This window comes from Eleginops maclovinus, chromosome 8 (genome assembly GCF_036324505.1).
Source record: "Eleginops maclovinus isolate JMC-PN-2008 ecotype Puerto Natales chromosome 8, JC_Emac_rtc_rv5, whole genome shotgun sequence".
Classification (NCBI taxonomy): domain Eukaryota; kingdom Metazoa; phylum Chordata; class Actinopteri; order Perciformes; family Eleginopidae; genus Eleginops; species Eleginops maclovinus.
Window position 1 is genome coordinate 15274470 of NC_086356.1, and position 22439 is coordinate 15296908.

The following is a 22439-nucleotide window of genomic DNA, read 5'->3' on the forward strand; positions in this document are numbered from 1 at the left end:
GCTGAGACAGCAGAGTCTGTCCCGAGTCTGAGCTTATGTCTTTCAGCAGCGTAAGAACCAACACTGCAAGCAAAGAACTGAGAGCATATCTCCCGATTTATACCAGACAATTAGGCTCAATCCACTTCGAGGCAAAATCAAAACTCATTATGTTCTGCAGGCGAGAGTTAGAGTAAGTCTGGGTGTGAGAGACAGAGAGAGCAGCAGGTTATTTGCTGCTGATGTACACTTTTTCTGCCAACATGTTATCCCAGATGGGAAGCTGAGAAAAAGCTTTAGTTCCTGCTGTTGCTGATGAGCGTGATAAGGAAGGTGCTAAAGGATAGGAAGAGGAAGTAGAAATGAAAGGAATATTTAAACCGAGCCGAGAGTGGTAATGGTCATCAACACCTCCAGATGGACATTAAAAACAAACACTGCATGCTATCTCTGAAGCTCTGTGCAGACTGCTGGCCTGGGTGGATTACATGGAGTGTGCATGTTTGTGTGGCTCATGTGATGTGGGTCATGAGAGGGCTGCTGTAACAAAGAAAAGCTTGTGTTTGAGTTCCCTGAGGTTGTCACCAAGCTCCCTGGCATGCCAGTGCTGCGCTCTAGTGGCGGTTAAGAAAACAAACGTTTCCTCACATCCTTTAATTTTCGACACGACTCAATATAGCAGGTTCCGTTAAACGTTTCCTGGAAAGAAGTATGTAATTTGGAACTGATTATAGGGTGAGATGCTGGAAAAGTGATATTTTCTCATGTGTGGATTCAGGTATGGAGTGAAAACAGAGAAAGCGTTCAGCTGATCCACTTCCAATTAATTAGAAACAATCAACGGCATAATTTCCACTTGGAATAAGGAATGAAAAGACCAAAAGTTTCAAGGTTTTAAGTTTTAGAAACTCGCTGATTTATCGGACTGCCAAAATGCAGTTAAGATAAAGGAAATGTGTATCCAATTAGTATAATCCGTAATGACAGTGGAAGACCTGCAGACATCACATTCAATGTATTATAATTTATAAAAAGACACCAACAAAATCAGTCGAATGAAATACAGTAAAGGACAGAATCAAATGCAATATTTATCTATCATAATGTATGAGTTAAGTGGTGTTATTAATCCTGTTATTTACATGCATTATATTTATTAGAATGCAATCCATTTTGAAGCCTGATCACTGCATTTAGTTTTATTTTTGAAGACTTATAACTTCTGTAACCCAATTAAAACCTTTAATTCCAACTTATTGCTGCGTTACATAGAAAGTATTTTAGTTAGTGCACAGCACGTCAGCTGCTATATGTCTACATACAAACACACTATTATACATACGTATACACACACAGTATATGTGGTTTCCAATGGCACGTGAATAATGAATGGCTGTTTACTCTGGTTTAAATTCTTGGCATTTCCTTCCAGGAAGCCAAAAACAACAAAATCCACAGAAATGTTCATTATAATTTATAATTATAAAATTGTCTTGGAACTCGGTTTCTATTTTTATTATAATTTGTATTCTAGGAATTATAAAAAGTTACAGCCCATAAAATAAAGGACATTTTCTAATAGCATCAACGAATAGTTAATCAGAGTTGTGAAAAATAATCATATTTTCTCTAAAAATAAAGAGGTTTCCTTAAGTTTGTTTGTTGGTTGTGTTCCTGTAATTTCCTATATAATTTCCTAAAGCCGTTCTTAAGAATTATGAGAAATCTTTGCTGCCATGTCAAACTGTTATTTCCATTCCTCTGGATGGAAATGGGTCGCAGTGAGTAGAAAAGGTCATTTTAGTTGTGCACTGGAAGTGGAATATCTCCCTAATGGAGTCTTATTCACTCTCCTCACATGCTCTGCAGTAAGTCCTGGATTACCCTTATGACCCACACCGAGTTCTCCATGGCACAATTTCGGATGTAGCACGAACACAACAGAGAACATTACCATCCCATCAATACATCATGGGATCGCACTTTAGGTCCGATCGGGGAGGATCCCAAACATGAGAAATTTAATCTTCTCTTAGATCAGATATAGTGCTTAACTCTGTCATGTGGGGAGCCTTCCTCAACAGGCCATTTTAGGTCCAGACTCATACTTAAAAACACGGGACTCTGAGTTCCTCTGCACGTAGGTCGGTAATATTTTTTGCAGCGTGTGGTTGGAGAGTAGTTTCTTAATGACAGGGGAAGCCTGAGCCGTCTCCGCGGCCTTCTGCGTAAACAGGCGTAGCTGGCTGCCATCTGGTTGGCTTCCACTTCAGAGCCGAGAGCCGTTTACTGATGATCTGCACTGATTCCAGTTACACTTACTCCCACAGCTGAATATTTAGGATGTTAACCCTAAATAACACCTACTGTGTTTAAAGGGTCAGTCCAACAAGCTGAAAATAACACATTTCCTCACTTTCTTCTAAATCAGACACTAGTTTGGATTTATTTACCTGTTTTTTTGAACTTCTACCCCAATGTATTGGAGGTCAATGAGAATATTGTACAGTTATGTACTGTATGTGTATTATTGTGTCCATTACTGAAAGCTCTGATTATCTAGAGTAACCAAAAGCTTTACTTTAAATTTAATTTGGTTTTCATTTAAGGATTTTCTTGTTCTATCTCTTAAGTTATTATCTGTGAAAAAAGGTCAGGAAATGTTGATGAATGAATCTTTAATGAGATTCGATTTACAAAGATTAGAACATTTTTAAAATGTCATGACTAAAATAATCAATCAATTCTTAAGTTGATTCTACTATTAACCCACACTATGTGCATGGCTAGATTTTTACAGTGAGTTCAACCATGAGCAACTGTTTGCTAACAAGGTCAACAGATCAATTTAAAATGGTGATAATAAGTAGCTAGTTGCAGGTTTGAGTCCTGAGGGTGTTTTGTCAGGAACGCTCCAAGCTTTCTTATCCTGAAACAGATCAGTGGTGCAGCCATCAGCCGCAGAGCCTCCTTCCTCTTTTCTGTGCCAAACAGACGTCATCAAATGCAAACAGCAAAAGTTTCCCAGACTGCTTTGAGCTTAAGGATCTTAATAATTGCGCCTGAATGTGGATAAAAGCCTCTTTGAAAGTACCTAACACATCACACACATGCTCTACAACACGTAGAGCGAGTGTGCAGATGACAGAAAAACACATAAACAAAAAAGTCGGGTCTGTTGGAGAAAAACACTCCAACGAGTCAAAAGAAAGGCTTTCGCTCCTGCAGCATTTTCTGTGATGTGACTTAATTTGAATGACAAAGAAACAAAAGGCTTTCTCAAAGCTTTGCATTGAATGCACCAACAAAAAGATAAAGCTGCACAAAACGACGAGAAAACAACATTAAGATGCAAACACTTTTTGTTATTCTGTACTTTGTTATCCAGATAAGCTCCAAACATTCCCTACTTTTTGACCAGCTACTCCCCTCTGTTCCCATGACCGAGTCGCCCTTTTCTGTGTGTGTTTGATACAGCAAGTGTGTGTTTGAGCCTGTTGTGCCAACAGAAAAGTCGACAGGGGCAGCAGTGGGACAAACTGTGGGAGACAAACAGAGGAGAATAAAAGAAAAGAGAAGAGAGCAAAGCCGACCGAGGGAAGAGCCGAAAGAGAGAATTCAAGCAGAAGTAAACTTCCCTCTCAGAAAGACTCTTTCTTATTGGTACTTCATTAGTCTTGACCTTGCATTTGACCCACAGCGAATGCAGCAGCAAGCCCACTGCTATGACACCACCACTATGCAAGCCACACACACACAAGCAACACACACACAAACACACAAACACACAGAGGAATGCTGCTTCTGTTATTGTCTTTAAGTGCCAAACTCAGGCCAAGGCCTCGCCAGGATTTGGAAAACAAAATAACAGCCGTGCAGAGCTCTCTCTCTCTTTCACTCACACACACACACACACACACACACACACACACACACACACACACACACACACACACACACACACACACACACACACACACACACACACACACACACACACACACACACACACACACACACACACACACACACACACACACACACACACACACACACACACACACACACACACACACACACACACACACACACACACACACACACACACACACACACACACACACACACACACACACACAAAACACCACTTCCGTCCATTCTCCTGCACAGAGAAAGGAAGTCGAAGCTGGCCCGGCCCCAGTCGCCCAGACAGAGGTGGCCCTGGTAAACACAGTCTCCTGCCTGCTTAAACCTCCTTCTGATAGGCTTTAAAAGACCCTCAGCCCTCACCATCCTTCACTTCCTCTCTGTGTTGCATGTAAAGACCTACTTCAAGTTTAAAGGAGTACTTGATGTAGTTTCCAGCCCTTCGTTTCTTTAGTACATTTGCTGAAAATTTGGTGCACTGCACATCTATTTATAATAATTATCTTGCACACATAAATGGAAATGAAATATGTGAAGGCAGTTCATGTGATGTCACAACGGGGAACATATACTGATATACATCGTTTAAGATTAACATATATCATGTTTGCTCTTGGCTGATAAATCAAGCTTCCTTGTTGACAGTGGTTGAATGAGTACTCAGACATCCAGATATTAAGTCATCAATAAAAGCTGAGCAAAAGTTAGAAGATGACAACTGGAATCAGATGAATAATGATTTCTTTACCTAAAGAATGATCCAATGCCACTTCAAGACCTCACCATATTTATTCATTTTTGATGCGTGAGAATCCCTAGGAAAGAAAATTACACATTGTGCATTTCATAGTATTGCAAAGTACTTACAATAAATACAGTGGAATAAAATGCATGAATGGAATGAGTCTAGTAAAGTACAAGTAGCTCAACATTGTAGAAGAGTAAATGCATAATGCAGATGCAATGTAGCACAAAGTTATACATAGCTACCACCCAGATAGTCCGTTCTGGGCCAGCGTCGGCTGACAGCCGGCCAAATTATCTGTGTGTGCCCTAAAATTGGCCCAGATGTGGAAGTCGCATACCGACAATTTGGTAGCACAGCTCTTAGTCAATCATTTTCACATTTTATGACCCAATCCAATTGTCTCTACCTAACAGAGGATAGTATATGTCTTTATAATGTCCAACCCTGCATCGGAACCTTTGATTTACCTTCCTCTCGTGAAGTACAGCTACAGAAAACACCAACATCAGCAACATCACACACGCCTCTCTACTTGTTAAGATCTCCATCATCATCATTGTCATCACACTGGATCTGCTAATGCCATCATACAGTATATATCTACAAGCATATCTCATTATGCTGAGTTATATATGTGCGTGATGTCCCTTTCAAACACACTTGTCAAACAAACAGAAAAGCTAATCTTAATAAGAGGCTTTTTTTCAGTTGCCGCACATCGGTAACAATAAAAAAAAACTACAAGCAGTCTGACGAGAGAAGGATGGGGAAATAAGCTCTACATTTTTTTATGAGAAACCAATTAAAGTATGTCAGGTACAAACTTAGCCAACCACAGGAGAAAAGTAGAGATTATATCCAGCAGCAGGTGTTCTAAGATACTTAAGGGTTGACTTGTGCATGAACTAGTGAGTTCCCAAAGAAGGTAACGTTGATCTGAAGAGTTTCTAATTAGCTGTACACTGCTCATTATAAATGCATTAATATACCATTACTGAGACGGTTTTAAGAGGCAGGCTCATCCATACACCTGTCAAACATCCATCAAAGCATCCTCTTAATGGAAACATTCACTCTAAAGCTACCTATAGATATTCCATACTGTCATTCATATTCCTCTGTATATTATGCACATCTATGTTCAAATGTTGTGCTTCTACTGTGATGCCATGCTTTAATGTTCAAAAAGGTCTTTATTTTTCTCATACTGCCTTTGCTCTAGCGGGAGAGAAAAATCCCTCCGGAGGGAACTTTAGGATTTAAGCCTTAGCAGACCATCTACATGCACAAAAACCTATATAACACATTCAATGGAAAGGGTAAACCCATAGATGCATAATAGGGCCCCTTTAACCCTTTATCATTAGGACAGTGAGACTGAGCAGTGAGGTATTGCAGCGGTCGATCCTCTTACCTTTGGCCATTTGGGATTTATAAGACGAGCTTTGATGGCGTCGTCCAGAGCGGTGCTGTACTCTCCCAGTCTCAGATAGGCAGCTGAGCGGTTACTGTATAGGATGCAGTTCTGGGGGTCAGCGGTGAGGGCTTCGCTGTAGAGACGCACGGCGAGAGCATATTCCCCCTGCTGGCAGGCCTGGTTACTGCGGCGCACACGGTCCAGGAACTCTGCTTTACTGAGGCCGGGAAGACCGGGAGGAACGGGGGGGACAGGCGGTCGGTCCCTTTTCACAGGAGGGGCTGACAGCATCACAGGAGAGGAAGAGGAGGAGGACGAAGAGGGAGGGTTGGTGGTCTTGCTGGTGGAGCGAGAACCAAACAGAGAGAACTGGGAAGTGGGAAGGACAAGAAGAGAAGACATTGGTTAATTTACTTTTCACAATTATCCCATCAGTAAACCAACAGAATCTATTGTCACAATTTATCATGGTCCTTGGACTGCTTGTTAAATAAAACATGACATTTGAGTCCTTCACTTTAGACTCAAATGTCATGTTGTGACAGGTATTTTTATTATTACTTTTAACTTTTTTATTGTATCTTCTATAGACTACGCAATAAGTCCTTTAATAAGAAAATAAGCTGTATATTTTTCCAAGACCAACAAGAAAACAGTAAGTGGTTTAAAAATAGGTGAATGTTCTTCAGCAGGGTCTGTAGTGATCGTAATAAATTGTACGATTTACTAATTAGGCTGATATTAGATCATAGCAGTTATATTAATAGCAGTGTATTTGCCGGATAACATATAACAAGAACTTGCCGGTATCACTCTGGTTATACTGATTTAGAGGCTTATATAAAGATTGAAGATGAGAAAGGCTTTTAGCTCAGTGTTGTTGTAGAAACAAAAATAAGTTTAGAATTCGAAAATGTTTTTGCTGCTGTTACAAGTCATAAATACTCAGTATGAAACCCAAACTGCTGCAGCTTCATTAGCATGATATGATAATGTACTTTCTGGCAAATGGGACTCTAAACTGCTGGGTGCACATTTTCGTTTTTACTCGGTGGTAACAGCTTAAATTCCTCAGAGACGAAAAAGTAGGGAAGTCAGACGGAGACTCAGACAGTATGAGGAGGCTTCTGTTCTTCTCATTCAAACGTTGCTTTAAAATGTGCTCACTGAGGTTTGATCTCCGAGACGCTGCCTTCCCTCCCTGATCTGGTGTTTCCAAATTTGTCCTTTCACCAGAGCTTACACCAAGGCCTTCATTATCTCTCTCTCTATTCCCCTCACACACACACACACACACACACACACACACACACACACACACACACACACACACTCCTAAAATATGCAGACTGGAGGGATTCCTAAAACTTGCAAAAGCATCATCCATGGTTCAGAGCAACAGCCAAGGACAGGCAATACATAGTTTGGAGGCACTGTTCCCTACATCAGTGCTCTGTATAAATGAGTTTTTTTCTGGAGCAGACATCACACTTGGCATAAAACTTCTCCAGTTTGGCTCTGCAACTCTTTTATCCTGTAAAAGGAAGATTCATTTATTGAGGTCGTGAGCACTCTGAGACCTGAACAACTTCTCAACCCACTGTTTAGTTCTTGGCATTTATAATTAAGTGAAGTGCTCCACTGACAGATGGCGATGTGATTAATTTGAAATCCTGACACTTAAATTAAGAGTCCAGGATTTCAGAAATGCTGAGGTCAAAATCAAAGTCCTTACAATCCAGCAAGAAGCAGGACCACTCTGACTATTGGTGCTTTCACAAAGTATTTGCACCATTCAAATTACTTCAGTAAGGTGGATATAAGTCGGTAAAGTTGGCAAAAATAAAACATGAACAGTTCTGAAGTTCAGAAAACAACAATAATTCACAGTGTTGTATCATAATACCGATATATTATATCGTATATTGTCCAGCCCCACTTTCTAGCATGTCTTATGTTGTTTGTATTTATTGCTCTAACAATGTTTTTCTCAAAGGTCTCTCTTGAAAAATAGATTAATCTCAACAAGACATTTACCTGTTCTAATAAAGGACAATGCAATCAAGAAATTCTGTTTCAAAGCTTTCTCCACACTCTGAGGAGCCCAAACACTGAAGCCTTGCTAAAAAAGTTTAGAGTAGAATATCAAGCACATGACCCTCAGTGTCCTCAGCTTCAGTCCCGAGGAGAACTGTGACACAGTAATGCTCAACTTTCTAAGCAGGTTTCCGCAGTTCGCAGTTCAGTCCTCTGAAAGCCAATTTTTCAGCTGTTCTCGCAGCATGACATCACGTTTAATGAATAGGTAATGTTGTTATGTAACACTTGTCGAATTTGTGATATAAAGCAGGGCTTGTGAAACAGGTTACCAAGCCGCTGTTTGCTGAAATAAACCAAGAAACCCACGTTAATCACATGTGTGGAATTAGGACTTAAATCTTCAAGCGTATTACTCTTTAACTGGAACACAGTTAATAGGGTGAAAAAAGAGAAATGACTAAGATGGACTTTTGCAATCACACAGTTTGCGTTACTAAGCAGGTTACATAAATACAGAGGAGTTAGGCTGACCACACTTGTGTGGTGTTGTGTGGGTGCACGTGTACAAATGTGGAGGAAGGGAAGAGGGAGTATTTGTACAGACGAGTAAAACAGAGTGAGAGTTTGATAATGAGAGTGTAAAGATTTATCTGACACTACTATATCAGGGGTCTTAATAAATATCCAGACGCTGGTATTGTTTTCACCTTGTGACTCTGTGCGTGTGTCACCATGGCAAAATGCAGTCCTGGAGACACTCCTAGAGAGAACTTCTACGAATAGCTTGGATAGCTTGCCAACATTTAATCGACATTATTAAATATATATATTTCCCTTACTTCCTAACTCCAACTTTCTGGCATTTACATGGTTTCATGGTGACATTGGCCGGTTGTCTGTATTTTAATTCTTTACACAACTATTACTGTCACTTTTCATTGAACAATTAATAAGGGAAACACTATGAATGTCAGACTGGGGGGCGTCCCAAAGCAGGGAGGTTTGCACAAATGTGTTAGGTGATATAATTTCTACAAATCTCCTGGTTTTCACAGCGCCTTCCACTCTGGGTTTTTTTTCCAATTCTTAAACATGGACCAGAAATTCAGCAGCGTCAGCATTCATTTGGAATCATGAAAGCCAAAAACTAAAACTGATGAAAGGAATCAAAACAGTAAAGTAAAAGAACATTTCTGGCCGTAAAACCCAAAACAATGAGCTAAAACACACAATAAAGCAGAATGGGGTGATAATTAGCCATGGGTTCAACACCCAACACTACAGCCATTTGACCCTTTGTTCATATAAAAATATTCATGATGCTGTAGCTGCCGTTAAGCATTAAAAGCTTTTTTCCCCCCTTACAGTACCCTAGAAGATTCCCAGAACATTTTAGTATTAGGCCCACTGAAATGAAAAAAGTTTGTTTATTTTAGTCCTATAATGTAGGCCTACTTACACTGATTTTAATGGGTAACTATATAAAATATCCAACAATGCTATGAACTTTTGTGTGTGCAACCTGCTTGAACTGTATGTCATTTGTTGCCTCACATGTGTGTTGATTGATATTCCTGTAATGGCTAATTAAAGGTGCAGACACACGCAAAAAAAAAAGGAACACAAAATGAATGGCCTTTCCTAGAAGGCACGCACGCACACACACACACGCACACACACACGTTCCCTATCTCACAACTCCTTAAGTTTCTTTTGCAGCCCAGGTCAAAAGGAGTACATTTCTTGAGAGGAAGCTGTGTCCCTGAACGCAGCACTTTGATCTATCAACAAGTAGCCTTGAGAGGTATGAAAGGTAACATGTTGGTTGCAATCATATATACAGTAATATATATAGAGAGAGAGTATGTAGAAAGTTGTACATAAACATATAACTGAAGAAGGATAGAATATAGACAAGTTGATATACTTATTTGTAGATATTTGTATGGCGTTGGCTGCCAAGTTAAGACTAATAGTAGAAAGGAACTATTTACAATTACACGTCCTGTATTTAAGTACAATTTTGAGGGCATATATAGTAGCAAATTGAGCTTTTGGTGTTTTAGACTACTCATTGAGCAGTGGTGAAAGTAACTACCTTCCCTTACTGAAGTATTGTATGAGGTACTTTGACTTAACCTGAGTATTTCAATTTTAGTCTACTTTTTTTCTTCTACCCAACATTTCAGACGAAAATACTTTTTCCTCCACTCATGATTTATATAATTGGGTCTTTAAATAAGCTACTTCAGGGTTTACTGTCAGGACATGATGCTGTTAATACAACACCATTGTCCTGTTGTCACTTTTACTTAACTGCAGGAGTTTTATGAGTATTTCTGCACTGTTGTATTACATCCTACAATACCTACATAAAAGATAGTTCTTAGCTAGTACTTAGCTAGTACTCAGGGGTTGAGTACTTCCTCAACCACTGACATTAAGACATGTATTACTTTTTTAAGAGATGGTATGTTGAGACAAAAGGAGTAATCAATTAATATAAAAAATATTAAAAATTGGCAAGATTCTTTTTCGGCAGGGGTTTAATGAATGTAAACTCCTGCCAGTGGTTTCAAAACAAATCCTGCAGGCTGGCACTTCATCATGAGATGTGAGCTGCTTGTTTAGTCTGTGAACTTTCTTTCTTCTCCCAGCCTCCTGCAGGAATGCACTGCCAGCCACACCAGCGGATTTGTGAAACCACTAAATAAAACACACCATTGTTTTTGCATTAGCTTTACCTTCTCTTTCCTCGTTCTTTGCTTTTCCATCCTGCTTTCGGCTAAATCCGGCGGCGACAAACTTTCATCCCAGTGAAGCAGGACAGGAAAACAAACCATCCAAAACACACCACAGTTAGTAAGTTTATCCACACTTTGCGGCGCTTTCACTAATCGATACTATGGGAGGATTTGTCTGCTAAGTAGCGAACCAACAAAGTTTTTCCTGGGGAAAGTTAATCCGGAGTGTGTGCGCCATGTTCCCACAGCCGAGCTTCTCCCCATAGCGAAGTTTTGTCCGGTGAGAGGCGGGGATCCGGTCGGCTCCATGGCTGCAGCCTTCAGCAAGGTTTCAATTACTCTCAATGACATCAGAGGGGAGTTGAGTTACCTGACAGATATTCATTACACCAGGCCTGTAATACTGCTGGTATGTTAATGTATGAGAAATGAAAATTGATGCCTTTCTTGTGGAATAAAAAATGAACTTTGTTTTAAACTTATTGTTAAATAAATAGTTAAACATTTTGTGAGATATTTTCACTTTTGTATTGTAGGTGGAAAGATATGATCTTCATTTCCTGGGATATATAATATAGGTCAGGTTTAGCCATTGGGTTTAGCTTAGTTAGCTTAACGACTAGGGAGATCAGCTAGCATAGCTCTAACTTATATATATATATATATATATATATAATTGTTTAAAGTAAGGGTAGTGTTACACTTTTTTTTAGTATTGTACAGATTAAACAAGCATCTTCATATATTTTACTTTTCTTGTGGAATACAAAATTAACACCGTTTGTCTGGTTTTTAACTTTTACTTGTCCAAACAATCACAAACAAAACAATAAATAATCAAACACATGTTACATTTAATAGGCAGGAGGCAAATGGTATGTTTAAAACTTAAAATAAATAGGTAAAATGTTCAGAGATATGTTCACTGTAGTTTGAAAGGTATGATACCGCTTTATTCATTTCCTGTGATGCATAAATATAGTCAGGTTTAGCCTATTGGTTTAGCTTAGCTTAGCATAACGACATGCTAGCAGCTACACAGTATAGTTTTTACACGTTTATACAGCATTGTACATATTTATCAAACATCTTTATTTTCTTGTTTCAAAACCAAAAAGCAACGTCTCAAAATGTAAAACTTTTCCTTTAAATGTAGTCAGTCATAGAATTACTTCTCACTGATCCAACTATTTCACAATGTGTCCTATGTGCAAATATTTGCAGAACAGTTTTTCTGACTTTGCTGGGCTGATAACATAATGTGCAACTATCTACAACTCATACAACACGGTACAATATTTACAAAACACTAAGAGCTGAATCCTCAAGAAGAGTGCATAAAGGGGTTCATTCTACGACCTTTTTACATCAGGAAAGTGCAACCAATATTTGACTCAGACAATTTTAACAGCAGACATTTTGACATAGCAGACTACAGCCATGCCAGCTATGACTTAGGTGCTTTAAGAAAGATGCTATAAATCTGAACATGCTCACAAATGAAAAAAATAACAAAATGAGGCCTAGCAGAAAATGTTCACCATATTTACAATCTTATTTGGTTTGAAAACTCTTTAAAAGCAGGCAATTCTAATTACATCCCAGCATATTTCTGTATTTTGTTTATAACCATATTCCAAAGTATATTTTCTTTTGTTTTTGCATAGAGAGCCTTTTATGTCTCCTTAAACGTACTATCCCTTGGAAGGATGTGGAATGATTCATAAATTAACTTAATTTAAGTTAAAAGGTATTTTCTGGTCTTTCAGTCCAGAACTGTCATCAGGAATGAAGGATAAAGGAACCTTGGAAGAAAGAAGACTCAACATTAAATTAAGTGCTGGAATGAAATGAAAATGACCGTAATAACATCTTTTGTATTTCAGTAATTCTTGACTCCTTCATTTTCACTCTCAGGCAAGTTCTATAGCTGGCTGTTGTGCGTCCTGACCGTGTTTTCGGGTCTTGTTCCTGTTGAGTTTTGGCCGGACCATCCTGAGACACAGTTTGTGTAGCCTGACTCCTTTGTCCTTCCTCCTCTCTCGCCTCACGTTCGGCCTCCTCACCTTCCGCCTGACAGCCTGTAGGTGGTGCTGCTCCTCCATCTCTGCTCTGCTCCACTCAGGAAGTTCTGCTTTCAGTAGAACTGCTCCACAGCTGTAAGAACAAGAAATGGTAGTTTTGAGATACTGTAATTTTAACCAAAGTACTGTATCCATGACAATGATGAAAAAATTAGGGATAACGCACAAAAAGTGAGAACGAATGTAAACTTTATCTCCATTAATTGGCACTCGCCATTAGGGTAACCATTGAACAAGTGGTTGAAAGGAGCAATTATTTGTAAAGTATTTGTACTTTACTTGAGTATTTGTTTTTGTACTTTACTTGAGTATTTGTTTTTGTACTTTACTTGAGTATTTGTTTTTGTACTTTACTTGAGTATTTGTTTTTGTACTTTACTTGAGTATTTTTATTCTAACTATATTCAAAGGGTAAAATCACACTTCACTACATCTATCTGACAGTTCTAGTTACTAGTTACTTTGGAGATTTTTTTAGAATCTGTCGCTGGAGACATATAACGGCTGAACAAGTACTTTTACGGAAGGCACATTTTTCTAATAATACCTATGTACTTTTACTAACTGTTAGTAGGATTTAAATGCAGGTTTATAACTTGTAACAGTATTTTGTCATGATTTATTGGTAGGCCTATTTATACTTCAGAACTAGATTTTAGCTTTTATTCCATCACTGCTCTACCGAGAGATTATATCATAATATATATCAAGCAGCTAAACTGTTTGATGTTTCATTATTTTTAAAAGACTGGCTATGTGAATACAACCATGGTTGTGTTTGTACTCTTACAGTTTGCCTGGAGTGCAGTCCTGTAGCAGGAAGCAGGATTGAGACACATGTCCCAGCAGAAGAGCCTGCACTTCGGTCAGTTGTCTCTGTTTAGCCAAAGTCTGGAATAATCTGAAAGGACAGAACTCATCAGAGACCAACAGAGAAGCCAAGAACACACAAAGCAGTTGCTCAGACCATCAAAGCAAAAAGCCCAGGATAGAGAGCCCATGTATGCAAACATGAGATTAGGATAATTTCCAAGGCTGTGAAATCATATCTGAGCAAATTCAGAGAATCGCCACACCTTATGTAACCGTGTGACTCTGAATATGAGTGCACTGCTTGTGGCCTCGTTCTGTGTTATGAAACATTGCACCAAGTCTGCCTTTTTTCAAACAGAAATAAGGGTGAGTGCACCATTATCACAATAACTATATTTACTCTACAAATAGCACTGTAAATATTTACTCTGGGGGTTTAGGTCGATATGTGTAATCTAGACATGTTGTGACACACCTCAATGTCATTGGTATCAGACTGTGAACAGCTGATCCTCCCTCTGCAAGACCAAAAATGTTAACCAAAACAAATCTGCATTCTCAGTTTAATTGATGTTTGATGTCTTTATTTACCTGGTGGTACAGTTGCAGTGGTACATCGTCCTCGCCTCTGTGTTGCTAAGGCCGTAACTTTTCTGCTGCGGATGGATCTTATTCCTGCATTGGTCAAGATCCTTGTAGACAGCACAGGACAGCTGCTTCTCTGCGGGATTTAGACATTATGTTCAAATCCATTGAGTCATGCACAGATGACTGGTTGTTGTCGGCAGACCTGGAAGTTAGCATCACACTTGTTCCCCAAACAAAAAACCAATGGATTTTTTCATCTGATTTATGCAGTAATGTAGCGCTATAGCACACAGACATTTATGATACCTCGAAGTCGTGTTCAGCAAGATTATTTTTGAATATTCATTTGATATTTTGCATGATTTCATGACTTGTGATTTCCTTACATGTCTTTTTTTGTGATGACATATAATCACTTGCTGGGAACTGCTTTTAATATAACTCATAAAAGCTTCAGAACTTCAAAAGTTTGGTATTTACTTATACATGCCAAAAAATAAAACGTTAAAATCTCTTAGGCTTTTGATAACCACATGGATCTTATTTCAGGCATCTATCCAAGCACACATTAAAAAATCCATTTATTTCAAGATGACGGAACCAAAGATACTAAAATACTGACTTATTTCAAGGTTTTATGACTCATTTCTCCAACTTTCTATTACTGTGGGAATGTGGAAATATGAGGAGAGATTAATGAAATACCTGTGATGTCCAACTCAGGCAGAGTTTGTTGTTTGGTCAGTAAAGTGTTCTGCAGATCATCTCTCCTCTCAGGTGTTGATCCCTCTGATATGGTAATGTTGGTCACAGGTGTTATGGAGGTGGCGGAGGAACTTGTTAAAGGTGTAGGGACTGTGGATGCAGCAGCAGCAGCAGCAATGGAGTCTGAAATGCTGCTCGCCAGCAGCTCTGTGGGTGAGGTAGTGTTCATTGTGAAGTCGGTGTTATTCGTCACTGTTGGATTGGTAGACTCGTACAGGGATGGTGCATGCACCTCAGCATACAGAGCCATTTTAGTCTCTTTACACCTGTAGTAATATAATTTGAAATAAATATAAAAAGTTAAGCAGCCAGATAAATGTATCTTAATGCTTACCTCTAAAGTATTGTTCTGTATAGTGAATGTTAATGAAAGTAGCATACGATGGAAAAACTCAACTTTTAAGTAAAGTACAATTTAGTCAAAATAGTACATGAGTACAGCACTTGAGAGAATATACATAGATACATTAGGATAAAAGTAGTGGACCAATCAACATTGACATCTATAGCTGCAGGCATAAATTCAAATTCAGATAGTCATCCAAATCAAAACTATACACTACATTAATTAATGAAAACCTAATGTAGCTTTCCAATGAATGAAGCCTTAGCTTGACGCTCGTAACAATTCCCCTCGTCGTAATCCACATCAAAAAATCCACAGGACAACTCGGTAAATTCAACCGTTTACTTCGATTCAAGAAAAAATAAGCACAGAAAATAATGTCTTTTTACAAAGTTATAAAGTTATTCCAAAGATCGAGAGAGAGTGAGAGAGGTCAAAAAACTGTGTGGCTCCACTCTTGCATTTCCTGACTGACCCCAGATTAACCCCGAAAACTCCTCCCATGAGTGTATCAAAAAAATAAATTAAAAGGCACATTTACCAAGATGCCACAATCAAAGTACCCATTTCCAAATATTACAGAAGTAATATAAATGAGACATTATGCATGTAAATTATTCACACACCTTTGAAACATGAATAAGTAATTAACTTAACACATTACTGTAAATATGAACTGTGACAACTTAAACCTGTAAATATTGTAAATATTCCTTCTTATTCCTTCTAACTCAATGACACATCTATTCATTACTGTCATTTTGAATATGAACTGAATTATTGAAGTCAAAACATCAACAAACTGCATTTAGGCTCCTACATTACCGGCCCCTAATTGTAATCAATGCCCTTGAAGACAATTACTCAAACTTTTAACTTCAATTAAAGGAGCCTACATGCTATGTTACTTTTACTGTAGTTAAAGAACAACAATATAAATAAATCTTATTCTTGTTCATCGCCCTGTCCAAACGGGTCTTTCGAAACAGTTCATCAATTATCCTCTGATTCTTGCAGAAGACATAGCTTTGTTATTGGACGACAAAGCTCATTGGTCTTGGTCTTGACTTTCACCTGACGAACCAGGCCTTTCTTGTCGGGAAAGGTTTCCACAATTCTTCCAAGTGGCCATGAATTTCTGGGTGAAGTGTCGTCTACAATCAGCACCACGTCACCGACGCAGAAGTTTCTTCCAGGCGTGAACCATCGTTGACGTTCTTGAAGCTGCATGAGGTATTCCTTGCACCAGCGTTTCCAGAACACGTCCGCGAGGTACTGGACCTGTCTCCATCTACGATTAGCGTACTGGTCGTCCTTGTTGAATACCCCTGGTGGTAATTCAGGTTTGATCTTGAGCAACACCAGGTGGTTGGGTGTTAAAGCCTCTAAATCATTGAGGTCTGAAGATAACTTTGTGATGGGCCTGCTGTTTATGACAGCCTCAGCTTCACACAGCAAGGTATGGAGACCTTCTTCATCCAAAAGTTGTTCCTTCACTGTGATGTTCAGAATCTTCCTCACTGAGCGGATCAGCCGCTCCCAGCTTCCTCCGTGGTGAGAACCTGTGGGAGGATTGAAGTGCCATTGGACGCCCTTCTGTTGCAACTGTTTTGCGATCTTTTTAGTGTTCCACTCTTGGATCGATTTCTTCAACTCACTGTCGGCAGACCGGTGGTTGGTGCCATTATCTGAGTACATCTCTTTGACTTGGCCTCTTCTGGCAAGGAATCTTCTAATTGCGTTGAGGCACGCGTCCGTGTCAAGTGAAGAGGCAACTTCTAGATGTACGGCTCGTATGGCGAGACACGTGAAGATGACGCCGTATCTCTTTACTTGCCCTCTTCCTCTTTTCACCAGGAACGGGCCGAAGTAGTCGACACCGACTGTTGTGAATGGGGGATCGTCGGGCAGGACCCTGCATTTTGGTAGATCCGCCATGAGTTGTTTGCCAGCAGTTCCGTGTAATTTTTTACAGGTGATGCACTTGGACAAAAACCTTCTGATGGTTCCATTTGCTATCAATTTCTTTTTCTGCTTCAGTCAAACCTTCACAGGTTAGGTGTGTTCCTTTAAAGGTTTTCTTAAACTGATTCACTCTGCTTTCTCCACTTAAAGTGTTTGGTTCTTTTCTCTTTGCTTTCAGTTCCTTGAGCAAGTCTTCCAGTTTCAGAAACCAGGCAACAGCACGTTTAAGCTTTGTCCAGGATGAGTAGTGAGTCACCCAATATTCCATTGTATCTTTGGGCTCTTGAGCCTGAATGACATGTACTTGAGCTACTCTTTTGACCTCTGGATCGTTGACGTCCAGCATTCCAGGATCTGGATTCTTGGGCCACTGATCTTGTGAGCAAAGCAAGAAATTTGGTCCTGAAAGCCAGCTTTCACATTTCAGGAATGCTTCAACAGTCTGTCCTCTCGAGACATGATCAGCGGGATTCAGAGTGGTGTTGACGTATCTCCACTGCGAAGTCTGAGAATGCTCCAGGATTGCTGAGATTCTATTAGCGACAAAAGTCTTGAACCTTGTGCTTTCACTGTTCAAGTACTTTAACACAGCCCTGCTATCTGTCCAAAAGATGGAGTTGTGAAGTTCCAGTTCGAGCTCTTTCTTCAGAAGCTTGTCCATTTTGATTGCAACTGTGGCTGCAGTCAGTTCCATTCTTGGTATGGTTGGGGACTTCAAGGGCGCGACCCTTGCCTTTGCCATCATCAGGGTGGATTGAGCTTCCCCAGCTGCAGTGCGCAGCAGTAGGTAGCTTGTTGTTCCGTAGGCGTCTTCACTCGCGTCAGCGAAGTGATGTAGCTGAGCGAAAATTGGTGCACCAAACCGCTTTGTCTTGATGCATCTGTCGACTCCAAAGTACTCAAGCAGTTGCAGACCTGAAATCCACTTTTTCCAGCTCTTAATGACGTTGTCCGGCAGCTCTTCGTCCCAGCCATACTTCTGCCGGCATAAATCTTGCAGGATTCGTTTTGCGGGCAGCACCACTGGAGCAAGAAAGCCCAACAGATCAAAGATGGAACTGACGAGGGAAAGCAGGCCTCTCCTAGTGTGTGGTCGATCTTAGAGGTTGATCTTGAACTTGAACCGATCTGATTCGGCACACCACTGGATTCCTAATGCTCTCGCCATCGGCAAGTTATCTTCGTCCAAATCCAGATCTTGAAACCCTTGAGCCTTTTCCTCTTCAGGTATTGAGTTGAGCAACTTCCGGCTGTTGCTTGATCATTTTGTTAGTCGAAATCCACCTTTTGCCAACATGTTCCTCAGGTCGGCGCAAAGGGTGATTGCTGTGTCTTCATCAGTAGTTGACTTAAGACAGTCATCTACGTAGAAATTTTTCTTGACTGTTCTGGCAGCTTCCTGACAGAATTCTTCCTCAAAATCTGTTGCACATTTCTGAAGCGCAAAGGTTGCCACACTTGGTGATGATGTTGCGCCAAAGATGTGGACCAACATCTTGTGTTCAACAAGTTCCTGCTCATAGTTCCCGTCAGGCCACCAGAGAAACCTGAGGAGATCTGTGTCTTCATTGCTGACCCTGACCTGGTAGAACATGGCCTCCACGTCAGCCATAACTGCCACAGTCTCTTGTCGGAACCTCATGAGGACCCCCACTAGTGAGCTTGTCAGGTTTGGTCCCTGCAGGAGCTGTTGGTTCAGCGATGTCCCTCCAAAGCTTGCTCCACAGTCAAAGACGACGCGCAGTTTTTGCTTGACTGGATGTCTGACTCCATGATGAGGCAGATACCATGTCCGCCCTTCAGTTGGCTCCTGTTCTGTACTGTCGAGCTTTACAGCATGACCTTTCTTGAGTATGTCATCCATGAATACAACGTATTCCGCATAAAACTTGGCGTCTTTAGAGAATCTTTTTCGTAAGTTCAAAGCCCGTTGCGCTGCAACTGATCTGTTGTTTGGCATACACAATGACTCGTTCCTCACTGGAAGACACACACTGTAATGACCGTCCGAAAGTTTTGCGGATTGACACACCGTGTTGACGAACTTGTGATCATCCTTGGACATTTCGATATCCTCGATATCCGTTCCAAATTCCAGTAGCGTTAATCCATGCAGAGCTAGTTTTTTGACTATTGTAGCTTTCCAATGAATGAAGCCTTAGCTTGACGCTCGTAACAATTTCCCTCGTCGTAATCCACATCAAAAAATCCACAGGACAACTCGGTAAATTCAACCGTTTACTTCGATTCAAGAAAAAATAAGCACAGAAAATAATGTCTTTTTACAAAGTTATAAAGTTATTCCAAAGATCGAGAGAGAGTGAGAGAGGTCAAAAAACTGTGTGGCTCCACTCTTGCATTTCCTGACTGACCCCAGATTAACCCCGAAAACTCCTCCCATGAGTGTATCAAAAAATAAATTAAAAGGCACACAGTTACCAAGATGCCACAATCAAAGTACCCATTTCCAAATATTACAGAAGTAATATAAATGAGACATTATGCATGTAAATTATTCACACACCTTTGTAACATGAATAAGTAATTAACTTAACACATTACTGTAAATATGAACTGTAACAACTTAAACCTGTAAATATTGTAAATATTCCTTCTTATTCCTTCTAACTCAACGACACATTTATTCATTACTGTCATTTTGAATATGAACTGAATTATTGAAGTCAAAACATCAACAAACTGCATTTAGGCTCCTACACCCAACTTACATTCCAAACCAGTTCCTCTGTGTACACTGGAGTTGGTGTGAGAATTCAAAGCAGTGCATCTTCAGCAGGTTAAAGAAAGTGTATCCCACCACATCAGATATGCTGTCATTCCCATTCATCAGGCAACTGCGAAACCTGCAGCATAAAGCATTTGGTTGAATAACATTAAAGAAAAGGCAACAAATCAAATGATATGGACTTGATGTGATCTAGCTAAAATAATTACTCCCTACTTGTTGTCGCAGTCGCAGTGAGACATGGTGAAGATGTTGCTGTTGAAGACCCCAAACTGGGAGTGAAAGGATAGGATGGTGTCTTTGCACTGGTCATGCTCACGACAACAGCTGTCAGTGTCTGAAAAAACTCCTGCAAGAGAGAGGTAAGAGACAAAAATCAATAAAAAAAATTATAGTTATTGTCGTTATAATTATTGTTGTGTATATTGCATGCTTTCAAGCCTTGTACTGCTGCTCAACAATTTACATTAGCATAAATAAAGTTCTATCTTGTCTTATCTTATCTTATCTTAACTTACAAAGAAACTGCATCTTGAGTCATAAACCATTAAAATTCCAGAATGTTTGAACATGAACTAAATCTTTTGGAACCAAACTGTGACAACTGAAAAAACACCCTACATTTAGTATTCAACAGTTTAGTAATTTTCGTCTGTAGTTCTGGTGCTCTGTCAAGGATAAGACAATAATTTTTAGTGCCCGGAGTTTTGCTTTTACCACTACTTGCACTGTGGCTCAATGTTTTGATTAGGTGGGCTGCAGGTGATAAAAAACTTGGTCTGGTCACACCATTCTACTGATCTACAGATGGCAGCAATGAGCCATCAAAGACAGGAACCTGTAGACGTAATCAATTCATGTTTCAACTTTTGAGGAAAGTCAGTCACTATTGATTGTATAGAGTTATTCTTACTCCCAGAAAGTCATGTGAAGTAAGTAAAGTGTCAGGGTTTGGGGAAATAGGACCCAAGTGCAGCAACAAAGGGAGGCAGGTATGGGTACAAACGAAAGGCGAGCTTTATTCCAAAAGCTGTTTTACATAAATACGAAGTTAGGAAAAATCCAGGACATGAAAAACACCTGACTTGAACACATGAAGACGATAAATCCAGGGCATGAAAAACACTTGACTTGAACACATGAAAGACGACAATCCAGGACATGAAAAACACTTGACTTGAATGCATGAAAGACGATAACGAACTGACAGAGAACACAAGGTGAAGCAGGACTAAATACAAAGACACTAATCACAACACAAGCCACAGCTGGGGAGGGGAGGCAGAAACAGAGGGCAACAGGTGACAACAATGAAACAATCAAGGAAGGAAGGAAAACCAAAAGACAGGAAGTAAAACTACACATGACACAACAGAGGGAAAACATTTCAAAAATAAAACAGGAAACAGACAGAAAACAAGGCTCATGACAGAAAGTCTTCAGTATTTTTAGAAAAGAAAGGAAAAACCTTTCACCATAACTGTCAGATTTTCTTGCAAACGGTTTTCTTACATTAATCATTGACCAACGACATTGATTATTTAGAGTGAAGAAAAGAGACCAACCTACCCAAATCTGCATATGATGACGCCTTGTTGCCAGAGCCACACCACAGAGTCCCTGGCACAATAAAGCCACGCTTTACACGGTGATGGAGCCTGACCTCTGAACTTTCAGCTTGACCTTGTTGATTCTCAGCTGCTGAGTGTCCACTGATGCTCCTCACCAGCCTCTCTCCTGTGGGCATCTCCTGTCCTCCATTCCCTGGAGCAGCCAAAGAGACGCACAGCCCCTCTGCTTCTAACATGGAGTCCACATCGAGACTTTTATCTGGATGATCTGAGTACTCGTCCCTGCGCTCACCGCACAGAGAGAAATAGTTTTGGATCACTGACGTGTCGTCGCTCCAAGCGCAGCTGAGCAGAGCGCGCTGCCCTGACCAGGCACTGTGGTAGAGCCGCAGAGATGAAGAGTCATCGCCGTGGAGAAAAACGTAATGCATTTCTTTATTAGGGAAAACTTTAGTCCAGGTGCAGAGGATAGACGCTTCTGCAGTCGTGCAGCTCAGGAGGGATGTAGTTAAAATGAGAGTGAGAAGAGGAGCGATGTGCATCATGGTGAAAACGCGCGGAAACAGCGGCTGAAAGAGATAGGCTTTTAGACTTTAAATCTAAACCTAATGAATCCTCCACACACTGAGCACTTTATGACAGATTGACAGATTATAGGTCGGTTTTTAAATGAGAAAGGGGGGCGGAGGCGCTCCGAGTTATTCAT

At 40.1% G+C, this 22439-nt stretch overlaps 2 protein-coding genes across 3 annotated transcripts in view; both read right to left on the bottom strand.

Annotated features, from left to right (window-relative positions):
* ttc28 (tetratricopeptide repeat domain 28) overlaps window positions 1-11113 on the bottom strand; it is a 104347-nt gene extending 93234 nt beyond the window's left edge. The window contains exons 1-2 of the mRNA XM_063889384.1: window positions 10856-11113; window positions 6069-6440 (exon numbers count right to left, since the gene is read on the bottom strand). Coding sequence (XP_063745454.1) covers window positions 6069-6440; window positions 10856-10954 — 471 coding nt within the window. The 5' untranslated portion in view covers window positions 10955-11113. The remainder of the gene's footprint in view (window positions 1-6068; window positions 6441-10855) is intronic.
* A 589-nt stretch (window positions 11114-11702) lies between these two features.
* On the bottom strand, window positions 11703-22439 carry pla2g3 (phospholipase A2 group III). 2 transcript variants are annotated; one of them, XM_063889055.1, is made up of 7 exons: window positions 21732-22439; window positions 20379-20511; window positions 20146-20280; window positions 15046-15371; window positions 14344-14473; window positions 13730-13840; window positions 11703-13012 (listed from the first exon to the last, which is right to left on the bottom strand). In XM_063889055.1, exons 1-7 carry the CDS (start codon window positions 22276-22278, stop codon window positions 12769-12771), a joined length of 1626 nt encoding a protein of 541 aa, XP_063745125.1. In that variant the 5' UTR covers window positions 22279-22439; the 3' UTR covers window positions 11703-12768. The 2 variants fall into 2 exon arrangements, with proteins under 2 accessions (XP_063745125.1, XP_063745126.1); XM_063889056.1 differs by lacking the exon at window positions 21732-22439 and adding an exon at window positions 21243-21541.